This window comes from Condylostylus longicornis, unplaced genomic scaffold, assembly GCF_029603195.1.
Source record: "Condylostylus longicornis isolate FDR11 unplaced genomic scaffold, ASM2960319v2 ptg000037l, whole genome shotgun sequence".
Classification (NCBI taxonomy): domain Eukaryota; kingdom Metazoa; phylum Arthropoda; class Insecta; order Diptera; family Dolichopodidae; genus Condylostylus; species Condylostylus longicornis.
This window is the reverse complement of record NW_026578006.1, coordinates 1249344-1267915: the sequence shown is the minus strand read 5'-3', so window position 1 is coordinate 1267915 and position 18572 is coordinate 1249344. Positions and strand designations below refer to the sequence as shown.

The 18572-nt window shown below is 23.4% G+C and overlaps 1 protein-coding gene across 3 annotated transcripts in view; it reads left to right on the top strand.

Annotated features, from left to right (window-relative positions):
• Positions 1-18572, top strand: part of LOC129608915 (probable serine/threonine-protein kinase DDB_G0282963) — a 35597-nt gene that overhangs the window by 15064 nt on the left and 1961 nt on the right. For all 3 annotated transcript variants that reach the window (XM_055520711.1, XM_055520710.1, XM_055520709.1), the window contains 7 exons: positions 3429-3818; positions 10931-11478; positions 11565-12018; positions 13138-13510; positions 14653-15104; positions 15557-15720; positions 16410-16595. In XM_055520711.1, coding sequence (XP_055376686.1) covers positions 3429-3818; positions 10931-11478; positions 11565-12018; positions 13138-13510; positions 14653-15104; positions 15557-15720; positions 16410-16595 — 2567 coding nt within the window. The remainder of the gene's footprint in view (positions 1-3428; positions 3819-10930; positions 11479-11564; positions 12019-13137; positions 13511-14652; positions 15105-15556; positions 15721-16409; positions 16596-18572) is intronic.

The following is an 18572-nucleotide window of genomic DNA, read 5'->3' as shown; positions in this document are numbered from 1 at the left end:
ATCAAGACCATTGACCAATTAATATTTTGCGTTTGCAGGAAATTGTTTTTTTTTTAATAATTTTTAGACGCCTGGGTTAGCATGATCCATACAAGCTCTCATATGAGATTAGATTACTTCTAACTAACCTACATTTATAGTGGTTATGTTGATTCATCAATTTATTTTTTGAATAATCATTAGAGTCGTTTGGAAATATTTGATAAAGATTTTTCATTTTTATTTCTTTAGTATTCCTCATTGCCTTTTCGTTTTCACTCTCTTTCATAAATTTCACATAACTACTATAGTAGTATCTAAATTAGAAATCTAATAAATACAATAAATTCTTTATATTCTTTAATTATCGATTACTGAATAGTTCAATTTTAGTTCAATGATCGTTTATAAATTGCTGAAGGTGAGAATTTTTCCACTTAATTAATATTGAACATTGTTTTCGCAAAAATAAAAATGCTAAAGCATACCCTTGATTAAACATTTAATTCTAAATATATATGCATAAATATTATGATATATTATATATATATATATATATATATATATCAGCAATATTTCACTTATAATAACAAGTTTAGTGAGACAGTTTAATAATATATTTACATGGTAATTTTTTTCACATTTTTCCACTCATTCAACACATTGAGGAAAAACAAATTATTTTTTCGGTAATTTTACCACCCGTATTCTTATTTAAGTTTACCTATTTTTTAAATGAAATTTTTCTCCAAATATCATAAAAAACGAAAAATGTTTAAATTAAAAAAAATTTTTTTTTGTTTAAATTAAATTTAAATTTTGATAACAAAAAAAAACTAATAATTTATTTTAAAATTTAAATAAAACAAAAATTCACTGCGAAATTAACGATAACGCTATTTTTAGAGCAATCTCCAATGAATCAATTACATACATATATGCGTATTTATAGAAATCTAACTATATTATATTAAAAGAGATATTTATATAGCTATTGTTACCTCTCTCTGTATACAATATATTAACATCGAAAAAAAAATTTTTCTCTAAATATTTTAAAAATTTTGCAAAAAAAAAATTTTATTTTAGTTTTTTTTTTTTGGTACCTACCTTGTTATAATATAAATATTTACTTTTTTTTTACAATGTTCCCTCTGCCACCTATTTCTTGCTCCATCTACCCACAATTATAATACAGAGTAGCTAAAATTAATAGATTTTTCTTTAAAAATTTTAAAAAATTATCACTTTTTAAAAAAAAACATGAAAACTTTCTATGTTTGTAAGTATATCGAATTTAAATATTTACAATATATTATTATTCATAATATTTATATAGATGATACATACGGTATAATTTAGTTTCTTAATCACTGCAAACAAGGTATTGGATTTGGAAATAACTTGAATATAATTTGTTACATATGAATTCATAGAAAATAATGTTTAATTATTTTCAATAGTTTATTTTATAGACTCGGCAATTTTTGAACGGTATGTCCCGTAACGGGATGATTCCAAAGCTTTGTATGTACATATGTATATATGGCATACCTCTAATTTGTTATTTAGAAATTTGAAATATGTATTGAAAAATAAACAATAAAATATTGTTTTTAAGAGGAAACACATAGTTGCGATGCTTCAAAAAATTATTAAATTAAATTTTATAAAATCAAGTTGCGTATTTATTTTTAGAGGTCTAGGTTATTGTGATTCATACAAGTTGATTTGTAGATTTGTACAATCGGAGTAACAGTGCACCGTGAGGGCGAATAAAGAACAATTGTGTGTTCTTTATATTATGTTCTTACACAAGAACAAGCAATTGTTCTTTATTCTGAGTGCTGAGCATGCCCATATTATATCTGAGTGCTGCGCATGCCCATCCAACATCCTCACCTTGTGAGATCCGGAAGAGCGCAACTCCATTGCCGTAAGAGCAAATTCCTTCATTATTTTACTTCTTCCACGAGCGAGACCATCACAATTTCCGAGAAGGTGAAGTGAGGTTCCCTCATCATCCCAACTAAATTGCAAATTTCATCTAACCGCCGAAATGAATTGCATTAATCTATGTTATATATAGCTAGTTACCATTCAAGTCCTAGAATCATTTTTTTGTACGGGCCACGATCGACTCCACACTTCTTCTCATTTTATATGAATATTACAGTTTCAGAAACGTTCTACATCAAATTTTTAAAAATTTCATTCAAATTTAATCCAAATGACTAGCTACATCAAAAAACCAAAAATTTTTTTAATTTTTTTATATGAAATTTTCATGATTTTATCAAAGTTTATATGATATCAATACATATTAAATTCAGTCCATATTAAGTTAAATTACAATAACTCAATTTAATATTTCTAAAATTTCTTAAAAACTTGTGGTTGTAAACGCTTATTTATATAATTTAACGCTAAATTGGAGCGCGTGTTATGGAAAATTTATACAATAATAAAATGCAAAATGATGTAGAACTTATTTTTAGAAAATATAGAAGCTTATTTTAAGTATTTATATTTAAGATAATTAAATTATTCTAATAAAGTCTTCTATAAACGTGACACAAACATATGTATATAACTATATATATACATAGATACATACATACAGTAATACGATATGTATATGTATACGAATACGGTTTTATAATAATTATTTTAATAATTCTTTTTTTTTTTTGTTTTTAATTTTAATTGACACTGAAATTGTTATCACTTTTAAGCTTAAACATCTAAAGCGCTCAAATTATCTCAATGACCGCGTATTATTTCATATTTATTAACAAATATGTTATACAATAGGTTGATGTTGTGTTTAGAATAAACTGTAAATCTATATGTAATTATGAACTAAAATAACATTGCATCTAAATCAAATATTTAAACGTACAACTAACTATAACCTGCTTATTAAAATTTTCCCATCAGTCGGAGAAATTATTGTAGAAAGTTTTGAATTTACACCACTGTGAATGGTTGAATAAGTTTTAAATTTTAGTTTGCACGTATTTTAAATTTATTGCTTTTGCAAATACCGTTTCCGATAACGGACGTCTACTACCAAAACTCAGTTTTGGAGGTGAATGGAATCGTTACTTTTATTACGATTGATTATATTATCTAATTACATATTACGATATAAATATATTTTAAATTTTGTACATACAACATTCCATATGTGGAATTTGGCAACTTTATTATTATTACATATTGTTTGAGTAAAATATATGTATTTATAAAGCTTGAAGTTCATTGAAAGTTTAACCACGAAATATTTAATGAAACGTAAAACTTCACACATAAATACCTAACTATATACTTATATACTATATATATGAACAAGTGCTATAAGTAATTATATACAATATTATATAAAATATAACAATACTGCTAATACTCGTATAACACTTTCTTTTTTTTTCAAATTTTCTTTTCAGGTGCGTAAAAATTCTAAAATAATTTTATGTAATTCACCAACACCAATAAAAAAAACTATTAAAATTATGAATGAAGACGAAAATAATACAATAAAAGGAAATAATTTTTTGGAAAATACCATCAGTGAATTATGTGATAAAGGAGTTAATAATACAACAACAACTAATATGAATTTTAATAAATTTGAAAATAATTCACAATTGAATATTGAAAATCAACAACAACATCAAAATATCTTTGAAAAATTAAATAATGATAGTGAATTAAATTGTTGTAATTGTAATAAACGTATTAAAATCTTAACCGAAGAAATTGATAATTTAAAAGAAATAATTAATAGACGTGATACTGAAATTCATAAATTAAAAAGAGAAATACATAAATTAAAGGTTAGTGATGAAAGAGATGAATAAATAAATATTACAATATATACATACATACATACTTATTTATATGTAATTAATAATGGAAACACTATATAAATTCCTTTCGTTTTTACTATAATTCCTTTCTCACTCCTTCCCACCTTCTATCATTAAATCCTTTGGCTGGCTTTTACTTTGATTTCATTATGTTTTTATAAAATTCATTATGATTTTACAGTAATGATTTTATAATTATTATTATTAATATTATTATTATTATTATTATTTTTATTTTTATTAATAAAACAATAATTTATTCTGCGATGAACATAAATTAATTATTTATTTGTATAATGTTGTATGTACTTAATATTTTTATATTGAATTTCTTTATTATTTTAAATTTTTTATTATATTTTTTTGTACTTTCACATGATCAAATTTATTTGTAAAACATACGAAAAAAAAATATTTTCAACCCAGATAGAGCAAAACAGATGACATTTTAATTAATAAATTCTTCGTCAAATTAATTCGGACTTTGATTTTGTCCGAAATTTAAATTAGAAACTTGTGCAATTGTTCTACATGTGTAAATATTGAATATGTACAAGTTACTTAAAACAAAACCAGAGTTCTTTGCATATCGACCACTTGGGTACTTCAGAACATGTACATACATATAAATATATGGCAAATGTAACTTGTATTATTGTACTTGTTATTATAGAGCATAGTTCTAAAAAGATGTGTATAAATCGTCGTTTTGTAGTTAGTGAATTACTACTATGTAAAATAATTTTAAAAACAAAAAATTAAACAAACAAAATTAGAAATTAGAAATTAGAAAAAAATAAATCACTTTGAACTGAGTAAACTGGTTACTCTGTCACTATTGCTGTTCAGTCATACCACTAAAAATCTTCTTGAGCGCTTACAAAATTATACATAGATCTCATTGGAAATATCTTTATTTAAAACAGAATTCATACCAAGAAAAAAATAATGTTTGCAGTAGTATTTTACACCTGCATGCTATTTTTAAATAAAAAAAAAATTATATTTTTTTTTTAAGAAAATTTGATATTGTATTCTAATTAATTGCTTGATTGGAGCAGATTTACTTTTTTAATGACAAAAAAAAAATTTAATACTAATATGAATAAAATTTAACAATTTTTAAAATTAATTGCGTTACAAAAAAAATTTTCAACAAACTTCTAAAAAAAAATATATAGTTTAAGAATTGTCCCAATTTGATCATTCCGTATGACACGAATCGTCATCTTTCATTACTTGAATTTTCATACTATGTTTCGTTCCTTCCTGCCATATACTACATTTATAGTTTTGTAGTTATGAAATTTCTGTCTTTTTTTTTGAATCTCCAATTTTTTGAGGTGATCGTTTGAATCTACTAACACAAAGAAAAGTTTTTCTGTTTCTGTTTTTTTTCTTTTCATATATTGGATTTTGAACGACTCATATCTAGGTAGAGTACAATACCAAACGAAAAAATAATTTTAAATAATCGCCTAGTTTTCAGATTATCCGTATTTTTTATATCCTTCTCTCTACAAAATTTTATTTCAAATAGTTTTATTTCGTTTAATTTTTATGTCATAAACTAGCATATAAGGAAAATTCCATTAAAAATTATCTTCTATTTTGCGGTACAAGCAAATTTTTGAGGCTCATCAAATTCTAGTTTTATATGACATTTAATATTTGATTATGAAAAACATAGAATAGTACCATAATTGAATCCAATTTTACCAATTTTAATAAACTCGAATAGTATATAATTTTGATTTAAATAATTTTAAATCATTTTACTGAAAAATATTTAAATAATTTCAAAAAAAAAAAGGCAAATGAGAAAACAAAATCTCGGCAAAGCTGAGGTCACTATTAAACAAATATTAACATCGTTATTATCGCTAACATTATTATTATTCTCTCTCTATATCTACCATAAAAATAATATTTATTTAATTTTTTTTAATTCTACATATTATATGCATATATATGTACATATATATAATATATAAATTTCAAAACTACATGACTACAATGAATGCTACATGAACGATATGAAGTTTTTTGTAGTATATAAAATTTTTTTCTTCTTTCATTTTAAAATTAAAATTATAGAAATCAAATATTGAAATATATAAAATGAAATATCTACATGATTTTAGTTTTTAATGACTATATTATACATAATATATAGCAATCTCTCTCAGAATAACCATCTGATAAAAAATTGTAAAGTACTTAAACGGATATTTAATGTGATTGCTTGATTCTTATATCTTATTTTGTTGGTAAAGGAAAACGAATTAAGAAAGATCTTAAAACTATTTCTGCAAAATAGTTTCATACTACATTTAAACAAAATTTACTGTTATACAAATTGCTGTTTACTAATTACTGTAATTCTATACACTAATTATACTTATACTCCCACTATATACTATTATTAGTATAGGTTATAATAGCGAAATGTGAACTGCTTTCGAACTAGTTTTTTATATTAGATTTCAATTTTAATTAGTTTAACATTAAAAACAAAAGAACTCAACTCCGCTGCTTTCATCCTTTATTTCACTTCTTCTACGCTCGTGAGCATCACAATCCTCCAGAAGTTGTACTGCAGAGGTTAAATAACTAAAGTAAACAAGTGAATTAAAATAACTGTAAAATTACACATCCATATAAAATTTCTCAATTCACTATCTATATACTCGCACCTCAATAAACAATGTGTATATAAATATTAACTGTACTTAAATAGAAATTTTCAAATTTTTTAAAGTACATTTTCAGTCTTTATATGTATACGATTTGATAACATATCATGACACTCACCCACATATTATGTATAAGAAAATATATATACTTATTATGTCCATATATATGTATATGTTCATAAGTATATTTATATTAAAAGAATATTTTATTTCACTATAGAATCTTTTCATCTTTTGTTAAAATTAATTAGATTCTTAATACATATATGTATATGTATGTACATATATATATATATTAATAAGTATATACATTATAAGAGTAAATTGTAGAACTAAATAAATCAAATAAAAACCAAAATGCAAATTGAATAAAAAAAAATTATTATAATTTTATTATAATCTTGTTAAGAAACATTGCATTTAACATACTCTTATATACATTTATTATTATTATTATGGATTTTCATCTCTTCCACAGGTCACATAAAATTTTTAATATCTTTTCCATATACACTGGTTCCTAGAGATACGACTTGTTCTAATACGACATTTCGAGCTACAACTCGATTTAATTTTATTCAGTCATTTTTTTTTCCGACTTGCGACATAAAATTCGTGATACGACATTAAAAAATTTTGCAGTATTTTTACTTTTTATTGACTTAGAACATAAATCTATTTGAAATAACTATTCTAGTTAAGGCTACTTTAAATAAAAATTAATATTGAAGAAGTCATTTAATATGTGAAGCAATTTTTAAGAAATATGTTCCTAAATTAACTAAAAATTTTTGTTTTCATTATATTATTTTGCTTGCTTTTGCGACAATTCGACTTACGACTTAAGTTTTTGGTACCAAAATGTCGTATGTCGAGGACCTAGTGTAAATTTATACGAACAGAATTTTACTATGCAAAGATTATTTCATATTTATGCAGATTGTATTTAAGTTAAAATGCTAAAGTATAAAAAGAAACCAAAAATAATATAAATTCTATGAATGAATTGCATTAAAAAAAAAATTCTATATAAAGTTTAAAACAGAATTTTTTTTTGGGGTCAGTAAAGAAGAACACACAGTATGTAAATTATTTACAAATAAAAATGGACATAAAACACTTTATATCTACATATTTAGTTTATAAATGGTTCTCCAGAACAGAAAATAAACTATATGAAATGAAAATAATATAAAATTTACAGAGTTCGTAAAATATTCCAATTTCTGATTTTTTTTTTTTATAAAAATAAATTTCAATAATTTAAGATTGACATTTCAAGAATTTTGTTTTATTTGATGATTTACATTTACATATATGCGAAATACAATGACATCTTGAATATTTTAGAGGGATTTTTTGAAAAACTCTTTCTGAAAAAAAAATAAATAAATAAATTTAAAAAAATATATATACATATGTATATACATTCATAATATACTAATTCTAATAGAGTTATAATAGCGTAATTAGGTCATAAAATGTAAATATTTGCATAAATAAATTTTTCCGTTTGAAAATTCAATAGCAATAAAATATTTTAAAATATGTGATCATTTTTAACAAAAATTATTTGGATTCGTTTTATTTATTCGATTTGTAACTAAAGTGACTTTTATTTTAGCGAAAATTGCATTTTTATTTCACTTTTATTTTTGCCGAGACAAAAACCCAGCACACTCAAAGCAGAAAATTAGGATTTTAAAGTAAAGCTAGCGAAATGTGCGCATCCTTACATGTATGTATACATTGGGGCTCATTCTGAGTACCAAATCATTTTATTATAGGCACGAATCATTTGTATGAAATAGTTTATACTTACACTAATAATATCGAACTTTTTACGATAATTATCACTATTACTTAGTGATTCAATACTCAGAATAAGTTCCATTATACACTTTAACCTATTTTATGATAAAGCTATTTTTAAATCGTTGTGTGAGCGGTGATGCATAAAATTATTGAACTAAATCTACTTGTCGAAATCAAAATTTAATGTTAAATTATTTCGAAAAATTAGCACAGGTAATTTTGTCTCCAATACTATTTCACTTTCATTTGCTTCCTTATAACTCCGATGATAAACTTCGAAAAATTTGATATGTTCAATGCTTTATTTATATAACTTCAATATTAAAAATTAATATTTAATAACAGTTAATATCTAACGTCAGTATTAAAATTAACATAAAAATAAATACCGTATTTGTATGTACAAAATATGTAAAAGAGTTGATAAATGTGATATAAACCATTCAAAATTTTCACTCACACCATTACAAATGTTCAAGGTTGCTCAAATCTGATATCCAGAATTATGTAAGTTATATAATTACCTACATATTGAAAAATAAAACTGACTTTATAAAGCCGTGTAACAAGCTCTACTAAATCCTTCTGAAGGAGTGTACGTTATTGAAATGAGAAAATAAGAAAAACTCCTCCTTGTAGGGATACCACTCACATTCATAAAGACAATAATTATTTATGCTGGTGAATAGCATCGTTAAGAGTAGTATTATCCGCATTATTCGTCATCTACAGCTAAGAGTATGTAGGGCGAAATAGTCCAAAATTGAACGTATAGAATTAATTACAGTTGTTTCGTAAAAAGACCGGTCGGAGACCGTATATTCGGTAATTTTTTGTATTATTCTTGAACAATTTCTAGTTCAATCGAACTTAATTACAACTTAATTATAAAAATAATTAAATAATTAAAAAAAGAAAATATAAATAGACATTTACGAAAAACATTTTAATAAAATTAGAACGAAATTTCGCATAAAATAAAAAAAAAATCTCAATAATTATGGAATATTGCTATTTTTGAAATTTCTATTTTCATACAACTATGACTTTAATTACTTTATTTTTTTTTAAAATATTCCCGAATACTTTTCATTTAATTACAGAACTTAAAGAAGAATGATTTTTAAATGAAATAAAATTATATATTGAATAAACATTGTATAAGAAATTTATCGAATTTCATTTCATTTCATAATTAATATTTTGCGAGCAATAAAACAAATCGAAAACTAATTATGGTAATTATAAAACTTTTAATTATACTTGAAAAAAATCTCTTATTTATATTTTATTGGTTATACTTAAAAGATATTAGAAATTACTATTATTTATGTATAATTAGAATATTTAAGTATATAAACAAGGAAACAACAATATTTTCATATAATTGAAATATACGCAAAAACGTGATATTCATTGCAATAGAAAATATTCAATTGTTTACAAATAGATTATGAATTTATTATAAAATTTATCTGAAATTAGATCATTAATTAGCATAAACTTGAAATTGTGTGCGCCAAACGTATTTATCTATGTTTAGAATACTTAATTTAATTTTTCGATAAAAATAAATTTCAAATTTTAAATTTACATACCTTATTATGTAGGAATAATATTTTCCAATATTTTTATACATATTTTTAACAATATCGAGGAATTTGCTCAATTTTAGAAAGTTTGGAAGATCTTGTTATTTTTTAGATAAAAATTTAGTTGACGGCAAACTTATCTTAAATGCACAAATGAAAAAACAAGTAACGCGCAAGGAAATTGCGACCAAAACTTAATCGGCAAAGAGAGAACTTATAAATACGCTAATAGGGTCTCTCCAATGGAACAATTTATTAATAACCTAATAGTGTCTCTTCAATGGGACAATTTATTAATATCCTAATAGGGTCTCTTCAATAGAACAGTTTATTAATACTTTAATAGGGTCTCTCCAATGCGATTAATGAGATATAGTCTTATTAGCTAACATGACAGAATTTCAAAGATCATCCCGAAAACGATCTGTCTAGAAATTGCGAAGAGGAATGAAGTTACGAAGAGAATATCAAAAGGGTGATGTGACTTCTTCCATGCTCGGGTACGGCGTTGTTGAAATCAAATTGGAGATTTTCTTAGCTTCTCTCTTTTAGAGAATGAATATGTAAATGTCTCTTTTTCACTATTTCTGCGATTGTCCGGTTCTAGACGAAGCCAGATTGAATATGTGGGGGCAAAGCGTGTAATTTTTGAATAAATGCATGTTAATTTTAATGAGAGAGTGAAAAGAAGAAATTTTGCAGTATCACATAGTGCGAGTGCCTGAGTAGTCTAAAATGTACTCTTCGAAAAGCCGCGTCATCTAAATATAACTTAATTCAGAAGTATCCTATTCACCCCATTCATTATTTTAATTTTATAATTTCAATAATATTTTATTTATTATTTTTAATTTAATTGCAAATTTATATTTTGTTTTTCTTTATTTTTTTCATTTTTTGGTTTGCTAATATTTTAACACAAACCTTTTGATGCACTTTGATTTCCTCCTACAAAAAAACAAAAACAAAATATTAGAGCGTTTTACAACAAACAAATGTAAATCAAATACTTTTAAATGAGAAAAATATTTTCCAACAAAAGCATCAAAATAATTATAGACAACAAAATACAGTAGTTGCAGCCGGAACATCATCATCGTCTTCGACAATACAAAATTCTTCAAATCATCATCATCATCATTCACATCATCATCACCAACATCATCAACTTCAACATGGAAAACAAGAAAATTCAATTATTACTGATTATGATTCAACAGATAATAGTAAATTAATCAATGGTGAATACAATTATGTTGGATTAGTTGGAGCTCCATCTATAATTAAAAGTAATTATGATAAAAAATTAATCAAAGCAAAGAGTCATGATCAAGATACCTTGCTTAAAGATAAAAATAATTTAGAAAATACTTGTTCATTATGTATATCAAAGCGTTCTAGTTATCAACCGACAACAGCACCGGTAGTAGTTGTTAAAAAACAAGGTGTATCAGGTGAAAGTTGTGATGCAACAAATAATCGATCACAAAATATTCCAATACCAAAATATGAAAAGGATTTTAGGTAACTGAAAACCGAAAATAAAAATATATTTAAAAAATTAAAAAATTACATCTAAAAATTTAAATTGTGTTTCTGTTTTTTTTTAGATCAAAACAACTTATTAAAGATGCCATTATGGACAATGATTTTCTTAAAAATATTGATTCAACTCAAGTTCGTGAACTTGTTGAATCAATGTATAATTTAGATGTTGCAAATGGTGAATTTGTTATTAGAGAAGGTGACATCGGTTCTCATTTATATGTATCAGCTGAAGGACATTTTGAAGTTATTAAAAATGATATTGTATTGGGTACAATGGGTCCGGGTAAAGCATTTGGTGAATTAGCAATTTTATATAATTGTACAAGAACAGCATCAATAAGGGTTATATCAGATGATGCACGTGTATGGGTATTAGATAGAAGAATATTTCAACAAATTATGATGAGAACTGGTATGCAAAGAATTGAAGAGAATATAAGATTTTTAAAATCAGTACCATTGTTAAAAAATTTATCTAGTGATGTTTTGGCTAAAATTGCTGATGTATTAGAAGTTGTAAGTATAGAAAATTTAATATAATTAAAATAAAATTACTAAAATATTTTCCTATAATATACCGGTCATTTAATTAATTACGAATTATTTTATTTATTCATCAAATTTATATTTGTTTTTATGAAAAAAAAATATTCATAATTTTTATTACCAAATCTCTATATTCAAAAAAGTTAATTTCATTAATATGGTTTTGGTTTTGATATTAAAAGTTTGTTTTTGAATTAAAACTTTTCCAATAATAATATTTTAAGAATTATCAGTTCCTAAATAATAAACTTTTTATATTGTTATTTTTGTCCTTGAAATTTAAATTAATGATTTTTTCACGTTCAAGGTGATATTATACACTGATTCAATATGCAATCAGTAAAAATTTGTGCAAATAAAGTTATTCGCTTATAGCCTTAGTATTTTGGAAGCTGCTAAATGGATGCTTAATAATTTAAAGTAGGTCAAAGTCATATGAATAATTAAGAAATTTAAATATACTTACTAAATTCATGTTCAATATTTTGGAAAAAATATTTCAAGTGTATTTAGTAAATCCCAAACAAAATAAAAAAACATTTTAAAAAAGTAAACAAAATATTGTCAAATTAAAATGAAATAAATTTTATTGCATATATTTAGGCAAAATTTCTTATTTTTCTCTTTACATAAACGTCACAAAGTAAAAAGAGAATTTAATAGGCTAAATATTTTTATTTAATAGTTTGCAAGCTATAAATAAATGATTTTTTTTTTCTAAAATATTGTATAGGGGAAAAAAAACCAATTTATTTACTACATAACTGTTTTATTACTTAAGTATTTTTTATAAAAAATAACTATAAAATATTTTATCTTGTTATTTTTATTATTATTTTCTAAACTTTCATTACTCTTTTTTTTTCTTTCATTATTTTCAATCTAAAAAAAACTTGTTACAAAACAAAAAACCGAAACGTCGCGTCGTCAACATCAACAACATAAAATTATTTTTTTTTTTTATCAACAATTTTACTAACAATGATCCGATTTTATCCTTATATATGCACATACACATACAAACAACAAAACAAAATTCAATAAAAAAAAATGTTTAACAAAAAAAAAACATGGAAAAAATTTCAATAGGAATTTTATCCTGCCGGTACCTATATAATACGTCAAGGTGCCAGCGGGGATACATTCTTTTTAATAAGTCAAGGTACTGTTAAAGTAACACAAAAACTAGGAAATTTACAAGAGGAAAAGGAAATTCGAACTTTACAACGTGGTGATTATTTTGGTGAACAAGCATTAATAAATGTCGATAAAAGAACAGCTAATATAATTGCAATGACACCTGGCGTTGAATGTTTAACACTTGATCGTGATTCATTTAATCATTTAATTGGTGATTTATGTGAATTAAAAGAAAAAAATTATGGTGATGAAAATCGTATATTAGCTATGAAATTTTCTGATGAAAAAGAAATTAAAGTATTTGGTACCAATATTGTACAAGGTATATAAAAAAAAATTTTTATAATAAAAACGAGAATATAATCAAAATATAATTAACATATGAGGGGTTTTTAATGAAAATGGTGTTAAGTGATAATTGTGAAAATCATAAAAAATGAAATTTAATTCTTCTTTGTTTTATTTTATTCGAAATGATAAAAACATAAAATTTTTAAATAAACGTCACTTAGCACCTTCTTTATGTAAATCCTTCAAATTACGTCACCTCTCATATAGCATGTTTGATGTTAACGTTTTAATGTTTTAGAGAGAAAGTTGGAGTGGAGAGTGTTTTATAGATTTTTTTTTTTTTTTGCATATTCATTCTTTTTGCATTAATATTTTAAACTGTTATACAAAATGTTTACAAAACTATTATACAAATGAAAACTGTTATACAAAATAGTATTTAATCAAAAATCTCAAATATAATTTAATTATTATAATATCCTCATTCTGAATATTATAATAATATATCTTAAAAAATATATTATTACATCTAATATTATTTCTAAAGTAGTACTTTTTTAATTGACTTTATTAAATATTATACAATTAAATGTTCTTTTTTTTTTTTTGTATGAAAGATTAAATATTTAGATTAAAAACTTTATATCTTAAAATCAAATGTAGCAATTGTTTAATATTTTTGCAATTTTTTAGTTTTCTGTATCTAACTATTATTTTTTTTTGATTTTTTATAATCCATTAAATATGCAATATGCTTAAATTGTATAAAAATATTGTATAACATTTATTATCATAAAAGAAGTTAAATTTTAGTTAAATTTCATTTCACGTTATCACTTATTATTCTAAATTTAAAAATTCATTTAAAAATATGCAAAATATTTTATACAACACATGTAAAACTTATAATAATAATAAAGAAAATGAAAAATGTTATACTCATTTATTGCAAACAATAATATTATCATTATCATTATCATTATCGCATTCATTATTATCATCATATTAGTTATGTAATATATGTACATACACAAAAATTGATGTGTACATGTATGCAATTGATGCGAAAAAATACAAAAAAAAAAATTAAAAATATTTTGTTCTCTTTCATATTTTTTTTATATTTTTTATTTTCTTTCTTTTAATAAAAAACAAAAAAAAAACAAAATTTAGAATTTCCCGAACTAAAATTAACTGACTTGGAAATTGTTGCAACATTAGGAATTGGTGGTTTTGGTCGTGTTGAATTAATAAAATGCTACCATGAAAATCGTATAGCAACATATGCCCTTAAATGTTTAAAAAAGAAACATATAATTGATACGAGACAAGAAGAACATGTATTTAGTGAAAGAACAATTATGTTGACATGTAAATCACCATTTATATGCCGTTTATATAGAACATTTCGTGATGAAAAATATTTATATATGTTATTGGAAGCCTGTATGGGTGGTGAAGTATGGACAATGCTTAGAGATCGTGGTAATTTTAATGAAGAACAAACACAATTTATAACTGGTTGTGTATTACAAGCATTTGAATATTTACATTCAAGAAATATTATTTATAGAGATTTAAAACCAGAAAATTTAATGTTAAGTGAACAAGGATATGTTAAGTTGGTATGAAAACTATTATTATTATTATTATTTTTGATTTATTAACATACATATACATAATATTTGTATATATTTTTGTGAATTTCGTTTATTTTTTACTAAAATGTAAAGGGTAACTATTACTTTTTATGAATTTTAATAGTTGCGACCCAATTTCTAATTTGTTTAAATTTTAAAAAAATTAATTATTAAAAAAAATTTGAATTATGTATTTTTTATTACAAATAACAAAAGTTTAATTAAGTTTGATTCACTGCAACAACTTACTATACACAGTTTCGCCGGTTATTTGCAGAATATGTAATGCTTTTACAGGAACGGTTTCGAATAAAAATTCAATTTAACTTGATCTTCTTAAAACCTTTTTATTATATTAAAAGAACTTATAATACAAATTACTTATCACTTATTTACTAACCAACTTTAATATTAATTTTTTTTTTAATTTAATTAAGGTTGATTTTGGATTTGCAAAATATATTGGAAATAGTCAAAAAACGTGGACATTTTGTGGTACACCAGAATATGTTGCACCTGAAATTATATTAAACAAAGGACATGATCGAGCTGTTGATTATTGGGCTCTTGGTATATTAATTCATGAACTATTAAATGGAACGTAAGTTAATCTGCTCATTTTTTTTTAAATTAATCAAAATTAGGCATTTAAATGCAACGATCTATATTAAGTTCTGCATTTATTAAAACTTACGTATACAAATATAAAAAGTCCCATCCATATTTGTTTGACTAGTGTAGATGAATTCATTTTAATATTCCTCTTTGTATACATTAAAATAAAAATTTTTTTTTTCAATTTTGCTGAACAATTCAATTGCCAATATTTAAAAAATCTAAGCTAATAAGAAATTTGTGTAAACATGAAAATTTCATAATAATAAATATTTTTTAAATTAATATTTTGGATGTTATTTTGCAAAGAATTTTTTTAAGCCAAAATCGTGAATATTTAACTGAAATCTATAGAAAAGACTTAAAATTCAAACAATAATTTGATATTTCTGTATAAAAATTGGCACTTTATCATAAGAGGCAAAATTGTATAACAGTAAATATTTTTTGAAATTTTTTTTTGCATTAAATACAGATTTAAGCCAATATTGAAATAATTTTTAAAGTAATATCTATATTGAACCAAAATTGAATATAGTTAAAGAAATAAATATTTAATATAACAGTTTTACATAATAACGAATACAATTACTTAAAAATTTTTTCTTAACCACACTTTCTTTAATAATATTTAATTTTAAAATAATTTTAATATTTTTTTTTTTTCAATTTTAGACCACCATTTACGGCCAATGATCCCATGAAAACATATAATATTATCCTTAAAGGAATTGATATGATAGATTTTCCAAAACATATGCCAAAATCTGCAGTAACATTAATAAAAAAATTATGCCGTGATGTACCAGCTGAACGTCTTGGTTATTCAAAAGGCGGAATTGAGGATATTAAAAAACATAAGTAAGTTATAAATATACGTTTGTATGTATATATGTAAATATTACAAACATAAAAATTTCAAATTTTACGTGCCATATGCATATTGAAATATTATTTGTGTCAATTGGCAATCTTCTATAATATTCACAAAAAAAAAACATTTTTTCTACATTCTCGCCATTCGTAAACTGATAAGCCACAATCGAAGGTTTATGGTTTTTAAATTATTAGGGGTCGGTGTTGAGCCCAAAATTTTAATATATAATTTTTTTTTTGTACATTTGTCAGAAAGGGACTAGAGTTCGATTGAAATATTTAAATTACCAATTAATTGAGACGGGATTTTTTTAGCCTCGGAACCAAAATTTTTAGGCTATTGTTGTAATACAAAATTAGCATTCATTTTTATTTCATTCATCAAAGCTATATTTTTCTTTCCATTTCATCTTATTTATTTTTTCTTGTATTTAATATCAAAAATTAAACATTTTGCCGGTAACATTTTTGTACAAGAATTCCTTATGGATAAAAGAAGCATAATATGCAAAATATTTGAAAAATTAAATTGCAATATTTTTCCTTATGCTTATCTTCTTTTATATAAACTCAGAAAAATATTTTTAAATCATGTGCAAATATAATCATCATGAGGGCTGAGTGGTTAAGAAGAGTTTAGTCGTTAATATGTAAATTCTGGATACCAGATGCTCTCCGGTTTACAATAGCAAATTGCCAGCTGAACAGTATTTAAACAGGACAAATTCTGTTTAGATGTAATACAAAATCATTAACTCCCGTGTTAAACTTAACTTGTTAAACATGAACTTAAATGTAATATTAACCAATTTAGATACCATATATCAGACCTACAGTATAAAATTGTTAACTGCAGTCCATTTTAAAATTTATAAAATTATATAAAATTTAAAACTGCCTATGAATAAAATATTTTATTGGTATACTTATTCTATAGTCACTTCAATATTTTATTCATAAAAACTTTAATCAAAATTTTATGTACTCGTATGTATGCAAATATTTTCAATTCGCTAAATTTTTTTATTTTCAAGTAGGCAAAATTAAAAATAAAATTTAACTAAATTTAATTTATTTACCTTTAATTTTCTGAAGTTATTTTCCACTCATTTATGGTAAAGCGAAAAAAAAATATAAAATAAAAGAAAAATAACAAAAATCAAAAGAGTAATGATTTCAAAAATTTAATCTAAATTCCGTGAAGATTTTTCCAACTATATACTATACATACACCTATACAAATGACTACATATACAAATACAATGAAAATACTACTACTACTACTGCTTTTCAAGTGTAATTTAACAACAACATAGCAATAAAACGGTAACAGCAAACTAGAATAGAAAATAATAAGAATAAGAATGAAAATTAAAATTGAAATTCTGAAATAAAAAAATAGAAAAAGTTTTCCGAGTTTTTGTAAATAAAAATCAAATTTTCTTTCCACTTGACCCAAATTTAAGTGATTTGTATATGCACATAAAAAAATCTATTTAAAATGTTTAAATAAAATTTAAAACTGGACTGAATTTTTGGGGGTAGCTCAATTAGATAACTCAATATATAAATACCTCTATATAAGATAAAAAAAGTAGAAAAATTAGGCAATACCTTTACTGGCGTAGAAAAAACAATTACCACTAAAAATTCTTTCAACAAATCAATTGTCAAAATATATTCACAAGTGTATGCATATAATATATAAATAAATTGTTAGCTTAAATTAAAATTTAATAAATAAATCCAATATTCAGTAATCGAGATAATAAATCTTTAATAAAAGTCCTTCAGAATTTTTACGGCTCAAAACTGGTGAAAATTTAAACAAATCTACTCGTATAAGCTTGTCATATGTAAAGGCATCTATAAATGATAGCATCGGAATCAATTTGTGTAATATTACACTGCAATTCTTATGTCAGAAACACGGACACCGTCACCTAATTAATTGTAAAGATT